The sequence below is a fragment of the Aristolochia californica genome, unplaced genomic scaffold, assembly GCF_029961685.1.
Source record: "Aristolochia californica isolate CCGP_79_NKW_82.1479 unplaced genomic scaffold, dmAriCali1.0.hap1 SCAF_8, whole genome shotgun sequence".
Lineage (NCBI taxonomy): Eukaryota > Viridiplantae > Streptophyta > Magnoliopsida > Piperales > Aristolochiaceae > Aristolochia > Aristolochia californica.
Window position 1 is genome coordinate 2,080,881 of NW_027182279.1, and position 14,938 is coordinate 2,095,818.

The 14,938-nt window shown below is 34.4% G+C and overlaps 1 protein-coding gene across 5 annotated transcripts; it reads left to right on the top strand.

Annotated features, from left to right (window-relative positions):
* The first annotated feature begins 3,687 nt into the window (after window positions 1–3,687).
* On the top strand, window positions 3,688–12,075 carry LOC137939301 (fatty acid amide hydrolase). Of its 5 annotated transcripts, none has more exons than XM_068784574.1 (21): window positions 3,688–4,008; window positions 4,560–4,652; window positions 4,830–4,939; window positions 5,086–5,146; window positions 6,391–6,581; window positions 6,661–6,790; window positions 6,883–6,960; window positions 7,055–7,202; window positions 7,343–7,455; window positions 7,536–7,611; window positions 8,719–8,790; window positions 8,955–9,006; window positions 9,211–9,291; window positions 9,369–9,452; window positions 9,554–9,657; window positions 9,888–9,980; window positions 10,230–10,298; window positions 10,635–10,759; window positions 10,856–10,917; window positions 11,193–11,288; window positions 11,766–12,075. In XM_068784574.1, the coding sequence occupies exons 2-21, from the start codon at window positions 4,577–4,579 to the stop codon at window positions 11,826–11,828; spliced, it is 1,884 nt and encodes a 627-aa protein (XP_068640675.1). In that variant the 5' UTR covers window positions 3,688–4,008; window positions 4,560–4,576; the 3' UTR covers window positions 11,829–12,075. The 5 variants fall into 5 exon arrangements, with proteins under 5 accessions (XP_068640675.1, XP_068640679.1, XP_068640676.1 ...); XM_068784578.1 differs by having other exon boundaries at window positions 10,695–10,759; window positions 11,766–12,072; XM_068784575.1 differs by lacking the exon at window positions 3,688–4,008 and adding an exon at window positions 4,021–4,116.
* Window positions 12,076–14,938: the final 2,863 nt, after the last annotated feature.

Genomic DNA, 14,938 nt, shown 5'->3' on the forward strand with positions numbered 1-14,938 from the left:
ATTATATTGGTTAATTGATAATAAATAGTATTTTTAGTTACTAAAATATCTAACTAGCTCCTTATTTTATTTTAATCCTTTTATTTTTTAAGATATTCATCATCAAACTTGTATTTTTTTTTTATTTTATGATTGAAACTATTATTTTATTTTCAATGCACATATTAATTATTCCATGTGTACATAAATTCTTCTTTATTTAAATAAATTTACTATTTTAATTTTAATTTTTTAAATTAATTTCAGCTTAAATTTTTCTCTATATAATTTTATTTTTAACATATTCCGTTCAATTTTATTATTTATATTTATTTTTTAAAATAAATATTTATTATTTATTTAAATCTTCTTCTGTATAACTTGATATAAAAGAAGTTATGATATCCTAATAAAATACAGAATAGTATGTGAAAATACTAGAAATACTTTATTACTAAAAAATAAATTAATTAAAAAAATTCAAATAGAGAAATTCCATCGGAGGATTGGTAACGAGAAAAATAAATCAAATTTTTTATAAATTTATTTATAAAAATAAAATTTATTATTATTTTTTCTATGACAGCACAAACCATCTTTAAAACGAAAAACAAATTGCCAACGTTATAAAAAAATAGTAAAATTAAGAGATAAACATGATAAATAATCCGTTATTAGAACTATTTATTCGAAAAATCATGGTTCATTTTATTATTATTTTTTTATAAAATTATCCAATAGTTCTACCAGGCCAGTTTTTTGGATAATATTAATTAGGTACATAACAAAATAATTAAATAATTAATCAAGTAGAACCATTCTTAAAACAAAATAATATTATAATTTTATTTTTATCTCTACATTTCGATTTTGGTAGTAAGACTAAAGAATAAGTGGGGTCTAAACATACCCTAAAAGCAAGGGAATTTGTCAACATGCCTAATTAAATAAATAAATAAACAAATTGGAAAATTGAGAGATTTTTATCTCCCTAGTGGGTGTCGGCGCCGGTGCATTCCACGTCAGCGGCTTATCACTCGCTCTATTCCTGCTCCGCTGCCAACCGTCGGTTACCCACGTGGCTCCATGTCAAGCACCGCTGCCACCGAAACATCCGAGGATTAACCACAACAACCGCGACGACGTTGACGTGGTGCCGATATCTCATGGCCTTCGCGTCGTTTCTAGGATAAGGAAACGCCGTTGCGAGTATTGCGATGGCGCGCGAACCTCGACCGCAGCTAAACCGCGGACACGTGGCGCCTCGTCGTTTCTTTTCATGTTTGGCACATCTTTCAACGATAAGATAACGTTTTTCTCTTTCCCCCTTTCTCTCTCTACAAAATAATATATTTATTTTTTTCCGCTGATATCCATTAAGCGGACTTATTTCCGTCCAAGTCCCTTTTTTTCTGGCCTTTTTCTTCACAGTCCACGAGTAAACGCTAATTGCATTTTGTAAACTCAAGAGAAATAGAGATTTTATTTATTTATTTTTAAAAATAATTATAAATTTTAATTAATTAATAGCATAAACCGCTTGAAAATTTTTAAATTTTATAATAATTTTTTTAATTTATATAAACTCTATATTGATTAACCATATTATTTAAATAAAAAAGGGGCATAAGCCCTTCCCCATCTTTTGATACGGAGGGGTGGGCAAACTTCTCTCCTCTGATGTTGTTATTGTTGTTATTATTATTACTATTATTATTATCAGTCGGTACTTATTCTTTCAGTTGTATCCATTAAGTCGGCTAGAAATATCTAGAATGTTAAAGGCTATCTATTCTGATTAACTCAAATATATTTGCAAATGAATAATCAAAGATATTGGTTAATAAATGGATTAATTATTACTTGATCAGGAGTCTATTATGATTCGGCATGAATAATTATATTAATGATACTCTAATTACATAATATCTTCCAACGACGAATCGAAGAATAAAAAAAATCATAAAGAGAAAGATTTAGCTTATAGACGACATCACCCGTCATTTCTTCTACCAAGAAAAAGCGAGATCATGGATTGCAGATACAAAGAAAGAAAAGAAAAGAAAAAAGTCTCATCAGTAATGTCAATGGATCACGTAGGCAGAAAGAATTGATCGCAGTAGAACTCCCAACCCAGAAGAAGCAGGCACTCCGTGATGCAAAATCCAGTGAATCACGAGCGACATTTTCTCACCAGACGACGGGTCTTGGGATACTTTGGGCCTTCGGTGGAGGTCTGGTTTGGTTAATCACTCCTGCATGGAAGTCTCCTAATGAGGCCTTTAACTGGAAGTGACCTCACTTCTTTCCCTCTTGTCTCTTTTCCGCAACCTCCCTCCATTGTTTTTTCCTTCCCTGCATGGAAGTCTCATTTTGAAGCTTGTCTGCTTCTTTCTTTCTTGTTCACTAATGTCCAAACAATCTTCTCCGATCGCCTTTACAAAAGAGCAAGATTTCAATTTGAATGATTGTCTTGGGTGGCGGTCTCATGTAGCTACTGGACGTGGTTTTAGACTTTCCTTTCTTCTTTCCCGGATCCCTGGTACTGGTGTTGGTTCGTTAACATTTTATTGAAAGTCGAAAAAACTGGACAAAGCTTGTTGATGGATCGTGACTGCAGCGTAAGGCATTGAAAAGATACTAATTTCACCCTTTTGATCTATTTCTAACGCTTTTGGCTAAGAAAATTGAGTGAAAAAACAAAATGATGGATGATCAGTGATTCATGGGAAAGAAATCTCCCAACTTTATATGTATCAAAGCAGGTCCTCCACCTAAATTATCCACATGTAGAGCTACAAAAGAGGGTTTGCACTTGAGAAAGAATGTTAAGGAATAGCCTCACATGGATTAATAAATACAAAGATGTTGAAGTTATTTGTTGGGAAAGAGGTTTACTAAATTGGTTAGTCCTTTTGGGATAAGCCTTGACCTAACTTCACATGGTTTAATCGATCGTCACCATTTGGTAAAACTAGACCCTCCTTAATATGTCTGGATCTAAACTTCCCTTGGTTCTTAAGAGTAGTAGAAAGCTTAGTCCTCTTCAATTATTTGTACAAGGTGGAACCCATTCACATTTAAGGATTAGGTTGCATTCACTCTCCTTCAATGATTAGAGTGAGTATAGCACCTTTGTTCCACCCATCTCCCTCTTGGGTGTTGTTCATGGTTAAAAGTTCAGGGTACAATTCAAAAAATTGTTAAATCATATTATTTGAAAAAATATTTATTATACAATGTTATTTAATTTTTTTTCCTATCAGAGGTATTAATAAGATTTTAAGAAACTGATATGAACAAAAAAGAAAAAGTATTTCTAGATAACAGTAAGTAGTTATAGTAACTGTTATCCATGATTTTTGATAGCAGAAAGATATGATCATACCCAACGAGGTTATTCGATTCGAAGGCCGTCCACAGCGCCATTAGAGGTATCTGTGATTTCAGCATCCATGAGGGTCAAGAGAGAGGCCGTCGACTTCATCGTCTACTCTTTTTCTGGAGAACAGTGATTTCCTCACTTCTTCTAGGAGCGACCGTCAAATTTATTCAAAAACTGTAACAAATAGCCGTTCCGATTTTAGAAAAAACATGAAACTGGTGCATCCCGTCATCAAATGGACTGACGGTGGGTGTTTTATAACAATTTTAAAAGACGTCTGCTTTCCATCTCTCTTCGCAGCATTAATGATAGACCATCATCAAATGGATTCCTGATCTATCGGTCGATAGACAAACGGGTATAACGAGGCACGTAGGACGGGATTTGGTGACCTGCAGCAGAACAGAGTAGCTAAGCAGCAAACAGAGACGGAAATAAGTCAACAGTTTGGTGGCGACGGGAATCAGCCGGCGTTGGTCTACCCGTTTATAAGCCTCCAATAACTGCGGTGGGCCTGGGTGGCGTCACCTCGTATTTAAGTCTGTTCAATTTGAGTCTTTTGCATCTGCAGCATCCGCTGTGTCGGTCAGCGACTCCATATTGAGCTTGTCTTGTCTTGGGATTTTCCAAATCGAGATTTCTTGGTGAGTTTTTCTTTCTCCGTTGCTATCATGAAAGGCTGGACTTTCAGAAAAATTGCTTCTGGATACTTATGGATTATCACTGATGTTTTTCTCTCATTCGCGTAATCGGTGAATATCTTGTTCTTCGTTGTGTTTCTTTGGTTTTTTTTTTCCTTCTAAGCATTGCGTAGTTTGAGAATCTAACTTGATCAGCTTCGACTGCGGAGAGCCCGATTGTGACCGAGTACAATTTTTTTCTACTTCTCGAGCACGCAAAAGAGCACTTGGTAGAAATTGCTATTTTGAAGTCGCTCTTTTTCATCTCCTTTCTCGCAGAGCTGAGGACTTGAACCTGTTTCTTTTACTGGACGATTCGCTGTCCGTCCTCTTTAACTCCTGCTCCAACTTTTGTATTTGGAATTCAATAGGAGCGAATGATGACCATTGTTGGTTCACATAATTTGGGCAGTGTTTAGGATTTCTTGATGGTTCTCTCTAACAATACCAGTTGAATTTGCTTTCGATCATGTAATGTAATCAGATAAGTAACGCATTGCTCATTTCTTTTACAGAAATTTCTGCTCCAAACATGGGTAAGCTTGTCATGTTACCGGTGGAAGAGGTCGATATTTCCAGTGTGAAGTATCGACCCGAAGTGATCAAAGGTCTGTTCATTGAAGAAATTTTGTTTTTATGTATTTCTGTTCTGTGTTTGAAATTGAAATCCGGCAAAAGGGCTCTAGTTATTCTTTTTTATTTTATCAATGATTCTGATTATGAGTAAGAAGAACTAAAAGTATCATTTACTGAACATTTTTCATGGACTTCTGCGTGCCGTCCAGCTCCTCATTTGACTGGCTTCACTTTGAGATTCTTTGTCTGGCTACTTGAAAACCCAATTCTTGGGCCTCCTATTCTGTCATTCTTGAAGAAGATGAATAAAATTCCTGAGGTTTGGTTGGCTACAGAATAGTAGTTTTACCTTTTTTTTGTTATTATTGTTATTATTGGATTTGGTTCTCTCAATTCATTTAAAGTTTTCTAACTTGATGGTGGTGATATGAGGTTGAAATGGGTAAATACACTTCCATTTTGCAGATGATGCAGCATACTATAATTCCAGAAAATCCCATGTTCCGGCCCGAATTCCCCCCTCAAGGTTTGCTGCTTTTCTGTTGTTGCAGATATGAATTGGAATCATGACCCTTTTACCAGAAAAAATTATAACCTATTGTTGATTTTTTGCAACTAATCATCCATATTCATTTTTTAAATATTTTCTTGAGTCTCTGTCTTTTTGTTTTTCGAAAAGATAAATTTCCAATTTGTTAATGATTAAAAAATTAGGCAAGATTGTTATGTAGTCACCTTCAGTTACTTTACTTAAAACCAATCCATTTATCATAACTTAGAAAGAGTTCAATAGCTTGTTCACCTTGATATGAAAAACCTCTACATATTTTCTTTTCCAATTTGTGGTTAGTAAATTCTTGGTTGGGTCAAAATCACGTTGGCCTTCTTGATCAGTCAACTGTAGTCCCTTGGGGGAAACCAGAACAAATTTCTTGATGTTGTCTTTTGCAGCCATCATTTGAACCATTTGGAAAAAAGGGAATAGGCAGACCTTTCAGGGCAAGCATGGCACTGTTGGGGGAGTCATCGAAAAAGCTATGCATTGCAATCTCTTTTGGGTCAGCATACTGCATGGAACCTCCTTCATCCCTATCTAGATCGTTAGGAAAAATTGGAGGACAATCATCAATCACGTTGGTCACTTGAGCCCCTCTCTCTTTGAATGGGCCCTCCTTATGAGTCAGATATAGTTAAATCTTAGTGGCAGTTCATGGGGGAATGCGGGTCCTGCTGGTGGGAGAGGCCTCATCGGGAAGTCTAATGGTAACATCCTCTTTGTTTTCTCTGCTCCTTTCAGCCAGTGTGACACTACAATGGCAACTTTGAGGGCTCTTCTCTTGGGCCTCAGGCTCTATGCCTGCCACTTCTCTTCCTCTCTCATTGCTGAAAGGGACTCTTCAGTTGTTATCAGCTAGGCCAATAGGATCAAAAGCCCACCAGACAGATTTGCTTCACACGCCCTGATGTGCCAACAATATTGATGATGCTTTGGCTGAAGATGGGGTCACCCAGCAAAACCTCGTTGTCTGGTCTTCCCTCTGATTTTTTGTAGTTTTTTCTTTTGTATTCCGTGTTTGTACTTCTCCAGGGGTCCTCTTGTTAATGGATTCTCCTTTCTTGCTTGATTAAAAAACAAAAAATGTATGAACATAAGAAACTGCAGTTTTGTTCTTGCTAGTGAAAGGCTTCAGAAATATAAAGACCAGGCCATCAAACAGACAGTCTAAAGCAGATTCAATTACTACTGATAACATATGTGGTGATTTGTAGAGCCAGAACCAGGAACCGTTCTTGTGCAAGAAGACAACAGCGCCATTTCTCGTGTTGAATCAGCCTTAGCATGCCTTCCACCTTATAAACCATCTATTCACTGGGATAGTGATCCTTCACACTCATTTTTCTACTGGACGATCCGTGATTATGCTCATGCCTATCAATCTGGACGGACAACCCCTTCAGTTGTAAGTATTCTCACATACAGGCTTTTATTACTACCTAGTAGTGGAAAACTTATCATTATAGGACACCGTCCACATCTAGGTTGCAGAACACGTTATCTCAGTAGTGGAGGACTCCAACAACAAGAAGCCTCCGATGACATTCTTGATATCTTTCAGTGCTGATGAAATAAGGAAGCAAGCTGCAGCTTCTACAAGAAGGTTTGAGGAAGGTATTGATGACATCAAATCTCTTCGTACTGAATACCATTAGTGCTTCTAAACTTTTGCTATACATATGGACTGATGGGAATAAGATGTGCAGGTAACCCATTGTCTATCTTGGATGGGATATTCATTGCAATCAAGGATGATATTGACTTGTATCCTCATCCAACAAGGGGTAACTATGCCAAAAAAGAAAAAAAGATTCTCTATTAGTATAGTTTGGTTCAATAAATTGTCTCATTTTACAGCTTAAGTTCTCTTTTCCTTAGGTGGCACTACGTGGTATGACAAGGTCCGACCTGTCCTTGAAGATGCTGTTTGTGTTTCAAGATTGCGTAGTTGTGGTGTTATTTTTGTAGGCAAGGCAAATATGCATGAGTTGGGGCTTGGGACCACCGGCAATAATCCAAATTATGGGTGTGGTACTCAGGACTTTTGTGTTGTCATTTCTATTTGGTGTTGCTCTCTCTCTCTATCTTCACTTCTCTCTCTCTCTCTCAGCAGCCGATTCTTTAGTTCTTTTAGCATGTTGTATTTACTGGCTTATTTTATAACAGAACAACAAGGAATCCACATGCTGTTGACAGATATACTGGTGGATCATCTTCAGGCCCTGCTGCTATTGTTGCTGCTGGAGTATGTTCAGCTGCTATTGGAACTGATGGTGGAGGTCATATAGATGATAATTATAACTTTTTTTGGTCAACATATGTTCCTACCTTTGTAATATGCTTTATTGGAACTGAGCAGGGTCAATTCGAATTCCATCTTCGCTTTGTGGTGTTGTTGGATTCAAGACAACCTACGGGAGAACTTGGATGAAAGGGTGTGTTTTCTACTCATGTGAGAAAAAGGAACCATCTGTTCAATAACTGTTTTCTTTTTTGTGTTTAAACATAATTTTTTTTCACTTGAGGATCATTAATAATTAAATCAAATAAAAAAATCAGAGAAATTTGAGTTAGAAGAGGAGAAGGGAAGAGGGCAGAGAGAAGCAGCAATGGTGACTGCTGGCCTTTATAACCTGTCAATAAAATTGTATGAAATGACCAAAATGCCCCTCATGTATAACCGTGCATAACTCTCTCTACATAACTTATATTTTCATAAAAATTTAAACATAGGCACATGACATAAAATACTACCTATCTGATACATTATAACACTTATCAGACATATAAAAAGACCAAAATACCCCTGACTATGTAATTTAACAATAATATCTTTCGTAATCAGAGACTTCTTTCCATTATCTTATGTTTTCTTGAAATGAACTATCTTAAGTTTGATATATGATTTACGGTGGCAATAGAACTAATGGAATCCATCCTCCTCGCTAGGTTTCAAACATTTAGATATCAGGGTTTGGTCTCAGGTTGAGTGAACCATTTATTTCCTGAGAGATATTTTCATGAGAGAAACATGTTGACCATAAGCATTTGCTAATGGCATAGGAGCTTTTCATTTTTAACATATTCTGTTAATTCATTAGTTAATACAAAATCTTTCTCTTCACCTTACCTACAACTATTTTGGTTGGATGTATATGGCCTTTGGCTGGTGGGTGGGGGTTTTAGTGTGAGGTCTTGGGTTTGAGTCTCACCCAGGGTAAGGGGTTCAATGTTCCAACAAGAAAGGGGGGTGGGGGGAGTTGACCTCGTAAATTATTTTCTCATTCTCATGAATCAAATACAATTTTTGTTATTGCTTTGACCTTTTGAAGCATTTGCTGAAAGCTTCCAATTGCACATAGATTGAGGGATTTTAGTTTTTTTAGAGATTTCTACACTAAATTAGGGCAGGCACTTCCTTTTAAAAGATTTCAGAAAGGAAAGCCAAGTACTACCGTTTACTTCTTTCATACTTTTCCTTCAATCTCTTTTTTTAATCATTATCTACAGTACCCTCTGACTGTCTGATAACTTCTTTTCAGGGCACTATGTGATTGTGGGACTGTTGAGGTTGTTGGACCAATCGCATCCTCTGTTGAAGATGTTATGCTAGTGTACTGTGTTCTTGTGAATACATCTTTTGTATTTATTCGCTTTAATTTTTTATATGCTTTTGCCATCTGAAGCTCCAGGCTGTCCTTACCATTACTTTTTTCCTTTTTCTAAATTTGAAAAATATGTATGGGATGGCTGAGTACGTTATAATTGAATTCTGCAGGTATGCAGCCATGTTGGGCTCCTCTTCAGCTGATAGAATAAGTTTGAATCCTGTAATTTCTCTTAAAACTGTTATTCTTGTGATATGTACATAGTAACTGTTTTTTTGTGAGAATAGCTACTCATGTTCTTATGTCTTAGTCCAATCAAAGGTTCTCAACATCCAGAAAAAAAAAAAAAAGGACAGCTGAAGGACAAGTAGTTACTCTGCAAGATATTTATTTCTATAATGAATGATAATGTTGACCCTTTTTCAGGCACCTCCCCGTTTACCATGCTTAGCTTCATCAGAGAATTTGAAGATTCTGAGTTCTCTGAGGCTGGGAAAGTATACTGAGGTACAGAAATCTCTAATTTCATATACCATTTGATCAGCTAAAAGAAAATCTTTATCGTTTTCATTCTTCTTCTGCAGTGGTTTAATAATGTATACTCTACTGAGATTTCAAGTAAGTGCGAAGACATTCTTCATAAGGTCACAGGAACTTATGGATCCCAAGTGAGTCTTTCACTGATTGTATCTGTGTATATTGTGATTTAGTATTTCCTTTATTTCTTCTTAGTGAAATCCTAATGTGCATGTTACTATCTTGGTTCAAGGTGATTGAGATTGCACTCCCAGAGCTACAAGAAATGCAAAATGCTCATATTCTTTCTATTGGTTCTGAATCATTGGCAGCTTTAAATCCTGAGATCAAGAATGGGTAGACTTATTGACTTGTTTGCTGTATAGTTGTTGTGAAGATAATTTTTTGGCAACATTTGGATGGATCTTGCTTTTTATTTTTTAATTTATTTAGTTTTGTCTGAACCTTGCTGAGAGGTTCTATGTAGTGAATCCTGCTCAAACCTCAGGTTCTAAATTCTCAGCTGTCTTTTACTGCTACCAACTATTTATTTAGATATTCATTCAGCCCCCATTATCTGTTTACAGGAGACTTGCTGAACTAACTCATGATACACGCACTAATTTGGCTATTTTCCGGTCGTTCTCTGCTGCAGAATATGTTACTGCCCAGTGTATTAGGTACTGGACTTGGATCAGATGTCAATTTTTTTTAATATTAAATGAAGAATATATTGAAGCTCAATAAATTCATGCTTCAAAAGATATTACTATATAAAAGAGAACTGTACAGAAGTAACATGTCTAAACAAAATGAATGTGTAGATCTTATTATATTTCAACTTTTGTTTTACATGATCATCTTGATGGATGACGTTGCAAAGTTGATACATCGTCTCTGTTTTTGTCAACTTGGTCCATGTGATGCAGGAGAAGGATAATGTACTACCATATGGAGGCGTTTAAAAAGGTTGATGTCATTGTAACCCCAACTACTGGGTATGGTGTAACTCTTCCATTTTTCGGATACAGAATAACATATTTTTAATTATACGTAGGTGCTCTTTTCTTTACAGAGAAGTTGCTGACTAGATACTTGGTTTGAAAGAAAAGTCATGTTGTTTCTTTTAGCACTTACAACTTGTACCAATGCAATGTTCAAATTTTCATCCTTCAAAAGATAAAACCATATTTAAAATGGTTAACTAATTTTGTTCATATTTTTTGCTTTCCTCGTGTAGTTGAACCTGACAATTAATACCTTTTTCTTTAATTATTGTCTTTAACTATAAATTAAAATGTATTACATCTATTTTCACTGTCTTTCCTTTTTAGGTGTCAAATTGGAAGTAGTTATTTTTCTTTTATCATTTTTTTCCTTTTCCTGGATAACAGTATGACTGCCCCTGTTATTCCTCCAAGTGCCCTTAACATTGGAGAGTCAAATTTGGAGGTGTCAGGTCAGTTCAACTTGTTCAATTTTTGCACTCTGAATGAAATTATTATGTTAGTTCAATGTCCAAATATCTCAGAGACTGTCTTTGTTTTATATTCAGGTTATCTTATGCGATTCATTTTGGCGGGAAATCTTCTGGGCCTCCCAGCCATTAATGTCCCAGTGAGTAGACTATATGATATTGGGGGAAGGTCTTTATATCGTATTTGAATATGTATCTTTAAAGTATTTTTAGGAAGCTTATTAAACGAAAACTATTGTGGGCTCACACAGGTGGAGTCATAGTTGCTAAATGTGTTATGATTTCTGTATGAGTCTTTTCATGTTTCTGTTTCCAATATACTTGTAGAGACTCATAATGTATGTTGAGTTGCAGTATGAATCCATTGTATGGTTCACTAGTATGTGGATAACGTTGAATTATACCACTTATTCAGGTTGGTTATGACAAAAACGGTCTTCCTATTGGGTTACAACTGATTGGTCGTCCATGGGGTGAGGCAACAATTTTGCGATTGGCTTCTGCAGTAGAGGTATTGAACCTTGCCTTCAGAAATATCTGATCCTAAAATTTGATAATTTCCATGATCATCTCAGGAGTTTTTGTGCAACAACATGCTGTCATTGGCTCGATTTTATTTAATACTCTTCAATATGCAAAAAGGAAAAAAAAAATGAAGCATCTTCCTATTATGATTTGTTCCTAAAATCGTAATGATTTCTCACAAGCATACTCATTTCATGCTGAGCTAATCTGTTGATTATCATCTTCATAAAATATATTTTCCTATCTTTTCTTGATATTATCTAGTTATATGCTTGGAAACGTTCACCTAGTGATGAGGTGTGGCAGTAATTGATATGATAATTTGTTTGCATTTCCTGCACATTTATGCATGAAACGTTAGTTTTGTGTGTGATTATGAACATGAAGCATTGGCCTATTATAGCAAATTATCATATAACTTGCACAGACAAGTAACTGCACTTTAACGTTGTAAAATTTTCAGGAACTCTCTGCAGAGCTCAGAAATCGGCCATCAACATTTTATGATATTCTCAAAGATGTTTGAGACATTATAAGGAATGAAAGCTACTTGTTAATATGTAATTCCAACCTTGTTCCTCAATGCTGTTTCTTATGTTTCGTTTGTCTGGTCATTGAAATTATTGCATGATCTCCAATAATGATTCCCATTACAGGAAAATGTTATTTTTCATCTGAAAATGAGAGTGGCTATATATATAGTTCTTTATTTTCACTCAGAGATAATATCATCTTCATCCCTACCTTAACTCCATTGAAGAGTACAAGAACAATTTAGGTTATGACACAAGCTATTAGACATTTTTGCAATATCAGATGATTTAGAGAAGTTTGATCATAGTTCATATGTTTTGTCTGTTTTTATAAAAAAATTTGTAAGATATGGCGAGTGTCTGACTAGAAATTATCAGACTGGACTTAGATTAACAGTTACGTGAAGTAGTCGTTGAATGGTAGAGAGGAAAACAAATGTTTTGGACTAAAATTTGAGATTATGAAAAACATTATAGTTCAATTGGCAAAAAACCAAGTGATTGTCATTATATTCCTTTTACATTTGAATACGAAGAGCCATCTATGTACTCTCTCAATACTTGAACCATAAAGTTTAACCGTCTTTGGCATCTTAATTGATTTAATTTCCTAGACGTGTTTTAGTTGCCCATGTTTGTTTTTATGTTTTAGTTTGATTTGAACAGACCAATGTATTTGAGTAGCATGCCAAATGTGAATTATGGGCTATGCAGTGATAAACATTGATTAAAGTCAAGTAAATCAATTAAAATGTGAATTGCTGCCTTAATTTAGAGCCCTCTTTGAACATTAGGGAGTTGGATTAGGTTTTACACCCCCTCACTTTCCCTTTGAACAAAACAAATGACTTTTAGACAGAGATTCCATAAGCTAGACCGTTTCATAACTTTAGTTGAAGAAGAGTTGTTTAAATCATTTCATTATCATGTTACAATAATAAGATTTTAATGTTTAGGATGTTACTCTTATGTGTCTTTCCTATGATAAAAATAAGTGAGAGACACTATGAGTTTGTGTTAGGTCCCACTAGGATAAACTTACTTAGGTCAATTCTAATAGATTATTTTCAGTTTACTCTAAATAAGGTTCCTTAACACATAAATAATATAATAATTAAATACAACATCAAATAGATTCATAGTAATTCATAACCCAAACTCTGGTTACTATTACTCTCAAAGTTTTTGTGTGTTAGAGTTTAATCCATTAAGAATTTGTCAAATGATATTTACAATCAATGACCTCGATGGTTAAATTTACAAAAAACCTACTAGGCATTTTAGCTTAGACCCATAAAGAGATTTACAAAAGTAAATTGAGTGAGCATACAATGCAAGGTTATCTGGATGCACATATTTGTTTCGTAATAGGTTGATTTTACAACGAATCTTTATTGATTCTACCAAAGTAGTAGCAGTTCAAAATTAATCTCAAGTGCCTATTTTGAAGTGATGGGAGGAATTTCAAAAATGGGGGCATAATAGGAAACTTATGCACAAAAATAAGCGAGGGCTAAGCACCCCAAGATGAGAGCAAAAGATTCACTTTCTCTCAAGTGGGAGTCAAAAAAGCTTTTATGTTTCGTGCTTGTTGGAGGTCAAGTCAACTCGATCAATGAAGTCACACCAGAATGAAAGTTGTAATTGCAAAATAATTAATATATTAATATATTTTAGTTATACATTAAATTAGTTATTTGTGTAGTAATAATGTTTGTTTTACCTAATTTAATATTTAAGAATTATATTTTAATTAAGTATACTATTACAAGTTACTAATTATCTTATTTTCCATATTTTTCTCGTTTGGGGAACTAACATCAGAAACTGTTTTCCAATGCGCATGATGTCAAAGTCCACACTAATACCCAGTTCGAAGATGAAGTTCATATAGATGAATGAAGATGAAGATGAAGATAAACTTCAAAATTTCCCCCCCTTAATACTTTTTTGCCTCACTATTAAGTTGACAGGATGATGATCAATTCTAGAAAGCATAAATATTAAATTCTAATTTTGCATATGTAGGCAAATTTGGATTGTCTTAAGAAATTCAAATCTCTTTAAAGCACCATATTCCCCAAATAAGTTTTCCCCGATTTTTGCAGTATAAAGTACTTGTTTGTGTTAGTGTGCACAATGTAAAGTACAGTGTAAAGTATTTGTTTGTGTTAGTGTGCACAATGGAAAGTGTGGTGTAAAGTGGTTATAGATTATTTATTAAATAAAATATTTTGATTATCTGACTTTCAGAAAATTAAATTAATATTAGTTAATACATTTCACTTACACTGTGCACTAACAGGGCCTATAAGTAATTTAACGTGTACTATTAGAATATATTAATATCCTAATTGATAAAAAACTATATTATATTAGTTAATGATTATAGTTTATTATAAATTAATACAATAACTACGCGCGACTAGAATAAATTATTAAAAATAAAAAATAACATAAGTTAATATAATAAATAAATAAATTATTTTTTAATAACATAAGATATGTTTTAACATTAAAACCACTAATTTAATACAATAATAAAAATTTAATATAATAAATATATATATATATATATTTATCAATAACATAATATATTTTTATTTATTATTAATTAATAATATATTGTCACAAAATTAAAACCATTGGTTTAATTAATTATAAAAATGGGATAATTAAACCAAAACAATTTATCAAATATTTATTTTAACAATATTTTAATTATGACTATTATATCACTAATTTAATGTAGTAATTATAAAATAAATATATTAAATAAATAAATAATAATATTTTATAAAAAATATAACCTATTATTTTTACGACGATGGTTTAATTTTTCTGAACTTAGGAAAAATTAAACTATTGTCTTCCTCAACGGTGGGAGACTACGGTGGCGGGCCAGCGGGCAACAGTGACGGAGGCAACGGGCCAACGGGCAATGACGACGGAGGCGGCGCTCTGATGGTACTCCGAGAGGGAGAAGAGAGGGAGGCCGAGAAAGAAGAGAAGCCGAAGGTCGCACAACAGAGGGCGATTGAAATTACCGAAGGTCGCGAGTGAGCGAGAGAAAAAAAAATTCTCTGAAACCCTCGTTCAACAG

What these genes read in the sequence shown, in the direction of transcription:
- LOC137939301 (XM_068784574.1), top strand. Translation starts at nt 4,577, where the DNA reads ATGGGTAAGCTTGTCATGTTACCGGTGGAAGAGGTCGATATTTCCAGT. An exon ending in TCGACCCGAAGTGATCAAAG is followed by an intron (nt 4,653 to 4,829) that starts GTCTGTTCATTG and finishes CGTGCCGTCCAG; the next exon opens with CTCCTCATTTGACTGGCTTC. An exon ending in TACAAGAAGGTTTGAGGAAG is followed by an intron (nt 6,791 to 6,882) that starts GTATTGATGACA and finishes TAAGATGTGCAG; the next exon opens with GTAACCCATTGTCTATCTTG.